General features: G+C 40.1%; 1 protein-coding gene across 2 annotated transcripts; it reads right to left on the reverse strand.

Moving 5' to 3' along the window:
• Window positions 1-2: 2 nt before the first annotated feature.
• cdc7 (cell division cycle 7 homolog (S. cerevisiae)) lies at window positions 3-10,408 on the reverse strand. Of its 2 annotated transcripts, none has more exons than XM_085253479.1 (12): window positions 10,207-10,408; window positions 9,885-9,972; window positions 9,098-9,184; window positions 8,857-8,992; window positions 7,956-8,049; window positions 7,639-7,781; window positions 5,035-5,098; window positions 4,474-4,581; window positions 3,373-3,530; window positions 3,026-3,108; window positions 2,556-2,705; window positions 3-1,755 (listed from the first exon to the last, which is right to left on the reverse strand). In XM_085253479.1, the coding sequence occupies exons 2-12, from the start codon at window positions 9,970-9,972 to the stop codon at window positions 1,301-1,303; spliced, it is 1,566 nt and encodes a 521-aa protein (XP_085109605.1). In that variant the 5' UTR covers window positions 10,207-10,408; the 3' UTR covers window positions 3-1,300. The 2 variants fall into 2 exon arrangements, with proteins under 2 accessions (XP_085109605.1, XP_085109604.1); XM_085253478.1 differs by having other exon boundaries at window positions 4,765-5,098.
• Window positions 10,409-10,738: the final 330 nt, after the last annotated feature.

Consider the following 10,738-nt stretch of genomic DNA (forward strand, 5'->3'; position numbering starts at 1 on the left):
TTTTGTACTTGCAGGTTAAATCAAGTGTTTTCATTTTTGGTGAAAGTGTAAAAAAGTTGTGGTTTGGTAAAAATAATTTGTAACCTTTGGAAGCTTCAGTTTCTCCTGCCGTCACAAAAATATCTCAAGTTCATGCAGCCTGTGTTGCCCAGAACACTCTAGCACAAAGAGATGCTATAGGTTATAAAGGTAAAAACAAAAAAAGACTCAGAAAAGTAGCTCACAAAACGATACATAAGTTTACAAAGTGCAAAAGGGTAAACACACTTAAAGTAATAAAATGTATCCCATGTAACAGAATTGTTTAAAATTAAGTCTATAGAATTTAGATTTAAGCAGTGATTCAAAGGAAGTCTGGCTCTGTGTGCTCGATCTTCTCAGGTAGGTCATTCCAGATGTGAGGGGGCCTGAAAAAGCAAAATCACCTACAGATTTAAATTCTTGCCTTTAGCACAGCCTGAAGGGTCCAACCCGAGGCTGTGAGCAGGCACACGTGGGGTCAGAGGTTCTGCTACGTACATCGAGGCCACAGGCGTGTTTTGACAAGAGAGAGAGCAACTTTTCATTAATGCCAGAGAAGAGAGCAGCAATAGTCCAATCTTGAGAAAATACTTCCTTTCATTCATTCAACCATTTTTAAAAAACTTTGCAAAATTTGGTGATATTAGCAATTCATAAGCAAGTTATTTCACTACAACCCATATTTTTACCCCAGGTTACTACAAAAAATAAATAAATGCTGAACTGTTTTCTTGGGTCCAGGTAACAAAAAGTGGAAAATAAATTCCTTCTAAATGAATATAACCATGTAACCTGAATGAGAGACGTCATTTTGTTTTTGCCTTTATTATTAACCTGAACTGGGAAAAACTGACACTTCAGTGTTTTCCATAAATAAACCAAACTCAGACATGCACACACTAATGAAGCAGAATTTCACACATTCACAGGATACAGATATGCACCTTCAAATTAAAAGCCTTTATGGCAGTGATAACTGTAAACAAAATATGGATTATTCCCTCTTTAAAAGGTCAAGAGTTATAGCAATATCTGCAATGTTTCCACCATTTTAAAATGCCCTTCTTCACAGTTCTTTAGACTACATCATAGCTGCTGTGAATATAAGAAATCTTTACTTTGAGGTGCACCGTGTCAACCACGAAGCCGAAGGGGGGAAAACTGCAGCACCTTACAAGGAGTGAACGTTCTCTCTCATGCTGACGTGCCTTTTCTGCACCTGAACCACAGCCTAGGACATCATAGTTTTACTGGTTCCTGGTGCTCTCACAGCACAGTCTCACAGGTCTTTGAACAGCGGGTGTTGAAGAGCCTGAGCAGCTGTGATCCTGGTGGAAGGGTTCAGATCCAGCAGCTTATCCAGCAGGTCGTAAGCCTCATCAGGAACTCTGTCCCAGCCACGCTCATCCTCCTCCTCTCCCATCTTTTCCTGTTTTGGAAGGCGAGTTGCGGTGTCATTACCACCTGAATATTTGTGCTTGTTCGTGTGACTACACAAGAGTTCTGCAGGAGTTTCATCTGCTTCCTTTTTGTGTGGTTTGAGTGTTCTTTCAGTGGGACGGTGTGTGGGCGTATCATCTTGGATCTTGTGATGATGAGTGTCAGTGGAATCTGCCGTAGCCTCAGGAAGTGGTGTGACTTTGTTATCTGGCGATGGCCTCAATCCTCTGAGTGTCTCACACAGGGTCCTGAGGTCCTGTCGAGGGAGCTCCCGACTGCACACCACCGCTTTACCTGAATCAGATTCAAGCCCATAAAAATAAGATCACTCTGTACAGAGGTTTTTTACAACCCTGTTTCTGAAAATGTGACACTAAAATGTAAATGAAAACGGAACACAGTGATTTGTGAATCTTTTTCTTCCCATCTCAGGACCTAATAAAAACAATAATTCTATACTGTGTGAAATATATTTTTAAAAATAGTCGAGCTAAAAAGGTCATCCTAGATTCTCAGTCTTTCTGCGGTATGGAGATTATCCAGAACATCTCTGAAATGTTTTGGAACATCTGCATACGTCTTTTTCAGGGAAGGTCCTGCTGAACCTCTTTTAGGATTCATTTCAGCAGCACGGCTCCAGATGTTAAACTAAGATGTATGCAGGCCAGAGCTGTCACCCCCTGAATGCATTTGGAGCATCATGAAATCAAAAATACAACAAAGGAAGCCATGAATTCTTAAATCCTAAATCACGTGAGAGAAGGAAAGCATTTCACTGCACCCCCTGGTCTGATCAGGTTACAGAGTTTGCTACAAGACCTTTGCAGAAACATGGAGCTGGCATCAAATTTAAAACAACACAAAAAGTTTCATGTGTTGTTCTGCACCATTTTCAGTTCACTATACTTTTTTTTCATATTTATATTTATGCAGTGCATTAACTCTGAAAACTGTGCTGCAGAATATTGTTCCACTGCAGAATTATAGTGACTCTATTGGTGATGAACTGCCTGCAGGATTAATCACTGCAGTCTTGCAGGTGCAGTGAGGATCTGCGTTCTGCAGAAGACCCAAAAGAAGACATTTATACGCACCGAACGACTTGGCAGCCTTGATGGTCTCTCTGGAGCCTCGTAGGGTCATGATCTGAACGAGCGCAATCATGTCATCGGTGGCCTTAAAGAACGGGTAACGGCCACTGAGCAGTGAGAGCAGGATCACACCAGCTGACCACACGTCTATGGCTGCAGTGCAGGGTGACAGGACAGGGGAGGGTGCAAGAGTGCAGATTAGTAAGAATAAAAAAGAGAACATCCCAAATTTGCTATTTTTAGGCAATTTTTGGAAAACCTGCCTGGCTCATATGACAGGAAATGTTACCAAGCATGAGAAAACAGATTTTGTTTTTTTAATACTAGAGAGCATCTCTGAGCATGCAGCACCTTAAATCACGTTCAACAAACCACATCAAAGCAGATGGGCTAAAGCAGCAGTGTGGTAGATACATATATTTATTTTCTTTGCTTTTAAACATGTATTATAAATAATGACTTGAGACACCCACCCGTGCCTTGGTTGGGACACTTTGTGAGGACTTCTGGTGCTCTAAACCCTGGAGTTCCTGCCCGGGGCGCCACCTGCGACTTTCTGCAGTCACAAACAAGGACAGGAATGAGGTATTAGAAGTGACACAAAACAGAAACTAACAATTCTTCGTTTAGTGGAAGTGGATTGGAACGAGAATTTAGTTTTAATAATAAATAATTTTTGTTCTTGTACAGCTGACACAAGCACCATTAAATCATATTTCATATAAATGAAAGAAATCATATAAATGTTTCACTGTCTAGAATAATGCCCAAAACATGTGCAAGGTAAACAGGAGGTGCAGGAGGATGTTTTGTTAGTTACCTGGACAAGCAGACGTTGCAGACCCGATCAGTGAAGTAGCAGTTACAGGTTAGACCTCGCTGTACGGGTCTCTGACTGCTGCTCTGGGTCCTGACAGGCAGGGTGGCTGAAGAGTACTTACGGCTGGTTGCGTCCTCTGTTTTACTTGGTTTTACCAGCTAAAGAGTAATGATGATTCAATTTTTAATGTCACCTCCAAAACACTCAAGGTCACCTTATATCACTTAATAATATATAATAAGACCCAGCAGGAAAAGTTGCAGCAGGGAACACAGTGTAGCTCAGTATGGGGTTTGATAGCACCTAATGCTATCAAACTGAATAAGCTTATATAAAAAAGTAATTTTATTTCTGTTAAGCAGTCCTACATGTGAACCTGAGAGACAAGAGTTGCAGAGCTTCGTCACAGCATAAGAGAAGCCTCTAAAAACCCATCTTGTCCATGCTGATGAAAGCTAATGACAGTAAATCTGTTGATGAGCCACAGGGAGTGGGAGGGAATGAAAGTCTGGAGGTCAGCGACATATGCAGCGCAAAGACTACAAAAAGCTTTCAGTGTTAATATTTTAAAGGTAATTAGTTGCAGTACAGGGAGGAAAAATAGCAAGGTTTAGGATTAGGATGGCTGTGTCATGTTCAGTGTGAACTGCATAACTGTAGATGAGCTGAATATGTTTTTTGGTGATGCACACCATGCTGAGCTACGGAAAGCTTTCAGCCAATAGCTCTTTCGGAATCACCCTGGTGGTGCAAATATACCATTTATGTCTCTCATAATGCGCTATTGTCGTTATTGTTTTCTTCCATCACTTCATAGTAAAACAATTTATTTTTGTAACAGGCTACAATTTAAATGTTTTTCTTGGCTAAATTGTCTTTTATGTGTAGACAAAACACTGGCTCATCCCTTTAGTTTAGTCCCTTTTCTATGCTTGGATCAAAGGTCAGTGTTGAGTGGATTAACAAACAAAAAAATGTTCCTCTTAAAATGCTTGGGTCCGGCCAATGTTCAAAGAAAAACTTTTCTTGCAAGAAAATCTAAAGATATGAGCAGCAGCTCAAGACTTTTGCACAGTACTGTAGTTTCCCCCCATTGCTTACCTCTGTCCTAATGGCAGCGTGTTTGGTGTTGGAGAGAGCTGGTGTGCAGCTGTTCAGGTCCCTCTCTCCAAACACAGTCCGTGGTGCTTTGCGTAGCTCTATCAAATCCTAAAGAAAACCAACATGGACGATGACATAAGCAAAACATAAACAATGATGTTATAAACATCCAACCATAACCATACTTCAGTCTTGTGCAACACAGTGAAGTGTAATTAGAGTAAATTTTATCACTGGACAGAAACACCTAATGAAGATAAAAATGATGGTAAATAAAATAAGTGCAGACACCTTTGTGTGCTTTGTGCGAGAGGTGGTCACAGTGGTGGTAGCAGAATGTGCTTTTTTAATCAGTGCTTTTCGAGAGGTTGAAGAAGCTGTGGTGGAGGAGGAAGATGCGGAGGAATTTGTTGGGTGTATTTGCTGCCGTGCAGGCAGTGGAAGAGAGGTGGAGACTGTTGTGGTTTTTGAAGAGAGTTTAGGTGGTGCTTTGCTCCGCTGTGCAGCCACTTGTTTCCCTGTGGACCCTCCACCTTTCTGTGATGGTCTCTTTCTCACCACCTTCAATAGCTCAATCTGGGTGTCAGCTGTACCCTGTGCCAGGCCGAAATCCACCAGTGCGTACCTGTGCATACAGTTACACAAAAAAACAAACCACAAAAGCCAAAATGTAATAAAGTGTATGTGGAATTTATTAGTGTAATTTACTTTTTAACATACATTCTAATCTTATAGCTGAGTGATGCTCCAGCACTGTATCAATATAGACAACACATAGCATCAGATCATGAGCACTACATCAGAATATTAGCATTAGAATTGACAACAGATTTATAAAGGGACGGCAATTGTTTTTTAATACCCGTACACTCTTTAATGTTATTTACTCAAAGCGTCTATCTGAACTTCCTGAACTTGTGATTTCTTTAGATGCTGAAAAGGCTTTCGATAGGGTGGAGTGGGAGTACTTGTTTGCAGTTTTAGAGAAATTTGGTTTTGGTGATAAATTTATTTCCTGGATTCGGCTTCTTTATTCGTCCCCTAAAGCCAGTGTTCATACTAATGATGTTTACTCTGATTATTTTGCGCTGGGTCGTGGTTGTCGTCATGGTTGCCCTTTGTCTCCCTTACTCTTTGCCATTGCCATCGAGCCTCTGTCTATTACATTGCGATCTTCTTCTGTATTCAGGGGAATCATCCGTAATGGAATTACACATAAAGTATCATTGTATGCGGATGACTTGTTATTATATATGACTGACCCCGCATGCTCCATCCCTGCTGTTTTAAGTATTCTGGAGAACTTCAGTTCGTTTTCAGGTTATAAATTGAATTTGGGGAAAAGTGAGTGTTTTCCTGTTAATACGGCAGCACGTCAACTTCAACAGTCCGATCTACCCTTTCGTCTCAGTCCGTCTGGGTTTAAGTACTTAGGGATTAACGTGACTCGCTCTCTAGCTGGCCTTAAATCAGCAAATTTGTCTCCTCTTATATCTAGGGTCACATCTGATATTCAAAGATGGGGTAATCTCCCCCTTTCTTTAATCGGTAAGATTAACGTTGTTAAAATGAACATCTTACCAAAATTTTTATTTTTATTTCAGTCAATTCCCTTATTTTTGCCGAAACATTTTTTTGTTTCACTGGACAAGATTATTGGTTCTTTCATTTGGGGAGGGAAGCCACCTAGGGTCTCTAAAACTTTGCTGCAGCGATGCAGATTTAGTGGAGGACTTGCATTACCTAATTTTTTAGTCTATTACTGGGCCGCTCACATCCATAAACTTTGCTACTGGCTAAAATCTTCTGGTTCCTCGTGGTGTAAATTGGAGCTATCATCATGTAAGGGCTCTTCTTTACCGGCTTTGCTCTATTCCTCTTTACCCGTGAGACCCTCTCTGTACACTGATAATCAGGTGGTTCTTAACACACTCAAAATCTGGTTTCAGTTTAGACGTCACTTTAATTTTGTAATGCCGTCTTCCTCGGGTCCTCTAAGCGAAAACCATTTGTTTCCCCCTTCACTTTTGGACTCGACATTTTCAGTGTGGTGTGACAAGGGTATAAAACAGTTCAAACATTTATATGTGGATGGTGTTTTCGATAGTTTTCCCAACTTGTCTTCTCGTTACAATCTCCCTGTTACCCATTTGTTTCGCCATTTTCAAATTCGAAATTTTGTTGCCAAGTGTTTCCCAAATTTCCCCTCTTTACCTCCAGAACAGCAGTGGGAAACTACGTTATCATTTGTTCCTCATCACAGAGGAACCATTTCGAAACTCTATGATGCTATTCTGTCTTTTAGTAACCACTCTAATGTTAAGCTTAAGCGTACATGGGAAGAAGAACTGGGATTTCGAATACATGAGGAGTCTTGGGAACGGGCTATAACGAGGATACGATCTTCCACCTCCTGTGCTCGTCTTGGACTTATTCAATTTAAGGTCATACACAGGGTGCATTTCTCTAAGTCTAGACTTTCTGAATTGTATCCAGAAGTGGAAAATAAATGTGATAAATGCCATGGTTCTCCTTGTCACCTTAGCCACATGTTTTTTCTGTGCCCTGAGCTACAAGGTTTCTGGAAAAGGTATTTTGCTATTATGTCAACTGTTCTTGGGGTAACTCTTCATCCTTGTCCTCTGATTGCTGTGTTTGGGATTCCTGCTCGCTCACTTACACTTGATTCCACACAAAGGGATATTATAGCCTTCACATCCCTATTAGCGAGACGTCTAATATTGTTGCATTGGAAGTCTGCTAAGTATCCTACTATTTCCCGTTTTTTTTAAAACTTGAAAAAATTAAATATACGTTGAGAGGTTGCACAGCCAAATTTTTTCACAAGTGGCAACCCTTTATCTCTTATTTTGCTAGTCTAGAGGTATTGCCTGTTTAAATCTACTTTTGTTACTGTTATATTCCTCTAATATGTTTGATGGTTGTGTTGATCTGTGTGGGACTGGGGGGGGGGGGGGGGGGGCGTTGTGTTTTTTTTTCATATATATATATATATGTTAATTTACTTAGGAAAATTAAGAAAGGTTGATTGTATTTCGGTAACTGCAAGTACTGTTTTCTTTTTTCAATAAAAATATTTTCAAAAAAAAAAAAAAAAAGAATTGACAACAGATAAAACATTACAAATGTTCTGCAGCTACTTACATTTTGCTCTTTCTGTTGTAGAGGAAATTGTTTGGTTTGATGTCTCGATGAATTATGCCAAACTGGTGGATGTGTTTCAGAGCCTTTAACAGGTGGTAGATGTACAGGCGGACCTCTTCAAAAGTTAGCGACCCAATGATGTCCTGGTGAATATGTTTAGTTTCAATCAGAAGTTTTAAAAGACATTTTTAAGCAACGTCAACATAATCAGGAGAAGAGACTGATTTAGAAGCTCAGATTGTGTCCATTAAAAATAAATAAATCACTTCAGTATAAACACTGCATGTCACTGCAGTAACATACGACAAAGTACCTACCACAATGGCTTGATGCTCCATGTAGGGCATTACAATCACCACATGGTCCTCCTTCCTGAAGCAGTATGTCACTCCCATCACATTCTCTCTGCCTCTGCAAAGTGGATTAAGGGCACAGCTCAGAAGACAGGCGTCATTTCATTATAATGTGTTATGTCTGCAAGAAATGTCAATCTCGGACGTTCACTTCCAAGAATCATTACAGAAGCACTCAACCACAAATGCACACTCATTTATAAATTGGTGTGTTTTATGCTGCACGTCTTGTCAACCCCAGCCAGCAGTGTACCAAACTGCGTAGGTTAAACTGAATCATAAGATGTCACAAATGAGAAACCCACACATCGATTTACCACAGCATAAAAATAAACTTAAAAGCAAGAAATCAAATAAAATTTGGTCTTTTCTGATTTTACATTTTTGGGATACTCGGCTCTTTCACAAACACAGTACCGGTAATACTAAAAGAAAAGTTAGTGTGGAGGTTAATTTGGACTGAGAACCTTCACAGACTTAATTTGGAGGTGTGCTACCAATTCCACATGGAATTATAGGAAAATTAAATAATAATCAAATTGAATCCCCGCATTATCTGTCAAAGAATAAAAACATACACTCACCAGCCACTTTATTAGGCACACCTACTTACTCTGCTCTTTATTGAAAATATCTAATCAGCCAATATCATATCAGCAACTCAATGCATTAGGCATGTAAGAAATGCCAAATATGAAAGTGCAACTCAAAGGAACTCTATAATTTAACCAGGTCCAGGTCTTTAAGAAGGATTAGTGACAGTGTATAGTGTTACAGTAACACAAACTAAATAAATAAATAGATGTTGATAGAAAAAACATCAGTGTAATGTCAATAAAATTCTAAGTTACTTCATTGGTCTCACCCTGCAACAGTGAGACACTGAAGCTCAGCAGCAATCCGTGTGGGATGGCTTGTTGGGATGAGATGCTTCAGTGCAAACATCTCTCTTCTCCCATCTCGCATCTGCGTCTCACCCAAGTATACTGAGCTGAACGTACCTAATGAAGACGCACAAATGTCATCAGCACTTCTCCTTATGAGGTTAGTGAACGGCTAACAATCCTTCTCCCAGCTGTATAAAAACTCCAAAACTGACTACGTACCTGCTCCAATTTTGTCTATAATGCGGAAAACTTTGGCTAGCTGAGGAACAGCTTTGTAAAGAAACTCAATGTCCATCTCCACGTCCGCTGGAAACAAACAAGACAAAAAAAATCAACTGTCAGAACACCATTACTAGTGTGGTGTATATGGTTAACACATAGAAAGTAATAGGAACGGGAAGGGAGAGAGATAGAGTATCGATACAGCTGTATAAGCCTGGCTTAATCTCAGGGTGGTGGGTTTGAGCGCTGCGTTGGGCGTTCGCATTGAGGGCAGGGATAGCTCAGTAGGTAGAGGCCCCATGATCGGAAGGTCGAGGGTTCAAATCCACTGAACGGCTACCCTGAGGTACCCCTGAGCAAGATACCGTCCCTACGCTGCTCCCCGGGCGCCCACTGCTTCACTGAGTGAATGTGTTAAATGCAGACGGAGATCAGTAACTGTGACACAATTTGGAGTTAAAGAAAAATACTGGCGGCCACACTGCTACCCCTCAGCCTTCTAGTAGATGCACTTATGGTATTATTTAAAAAAAATCCTACAATCTTAAAGTAAGTTTAAAAAGAATAAAGAAAGCAAAATAAATATAAAAAATATGATATGATTGTCTTAAAAATGAATTCTGCCCAGAGTGAGGTTATTAATACTGTGTGCAAACCCTAAGCTACAGTGACAAACTATAGCTGAGCACACAGATTTTAATTGTATATCAGCTATAATAATGTTCCAATATAAGGATGCATTTCTACTGAAATATTTCTGTCATATCACAGTTGTCCAACTCACGGGAGATTTTCCGTTTCTTTTGACCTCTGTCAGCTTTCATAAGGCATCCGTCTGTGCTGGGCTCAACGCAGGCAGGAGAAAACTCCATCTGAAAACCAGAAAACAGGAACATCGTTAGAGACACTTACAGATGGAGCAAACACTCGTGATTTAAGTTTGGTAAACACTTTATTTAAAATATTCTGTAGCTGTACAAGTCCTCGTTACTGTAAACGTCTGCAGTTATAGTTTTTTGAAGAGCGCGGTCCGACTTCCTAGATACCACTAGCACTAGTTAGCTCGCTAACTGCAGCTGCTAGAGCAAAAACACAAAGAAACTTACCGCTTCAGTTGGTTGTAAAGTCCAAAAGTGTCTCAAATTAACGCCTCATAAAGTCACCATACAGCCCCGACCAACATCTCTACCGGTAAAGCATCAATTATAGGTTTATATTCCGCTCTGGCGGTGGCTGAAGAACTTTGTACAGACTTTCGGATTGAAGCGTCTCCGCCAACAACAAACTCCGCGCTAAAAGTGACGTCAACGAAATCTCGCGGTACAGCAGCAGAAATCACGTGACGCTCCAAGCACACGGACGAGAACGATTTAATTACAGTTGTGATGTATCGCTGCATGACTTATTTAAAACTAAAACTGCTGCCTGTGAATTACACGTTACACAGCCAAATAACAGTTTAGTGTTTTCTGTTTATTTTCCTTGTTACTCCGTTATGAGTTGTTGGCTCATAAGAATGGCTGTTGACAATTTTGACCAAATTTAAAAAGACTAAAACTAATAACATTTCCTGTATATTTTAGGAGCCCATTCAACACTGATTTTTGATTAAAAATATAATATTCAATTGAAATAGTC

This window comes from Mchenga conophoros, linkage group LG18, assembly GCF_057382185.1.
Source record: "Mchenga conophoros isolate Kocher_MC1m ecotype Shallow Benthic linkage group LG18, M_conophoros_male_GT1.1, whole genome shotgun sequence".
In the NCBI taxonomy this organism is placed as follows: Eukaryota; Metazoa; Chordata; class Actinopteri; order Cichliformes; family Cichlidae; genus Mchenga; species Mchenga conophoros.

Excerpts from the sequence above, each read along its gene's own strand:
- cdc7 (XM_085253478.1), bottom strand. The coding sequence starts at position 9,972 with ATGGAGTTTTCTCCTGCCTGCGTTGAGCCCAGCACAGACGGATGCCTT. Across the intron at positions 8,050-8,856 it reads CAGTGTCTCACTGTTGCAGG|AGGCAGAGAGAATGTGATGG; the intron begins GTGAGACCAATG and ends TCCACTTTGCAG. Across the intron at positions 2,706-3,025 it reads GTGTCCCAACCAAGGCACGG|CCATAGACGTGTGGTCAGCT; the intron begins GTGGGTGTCTCA and ends CCTGCACTGCAG.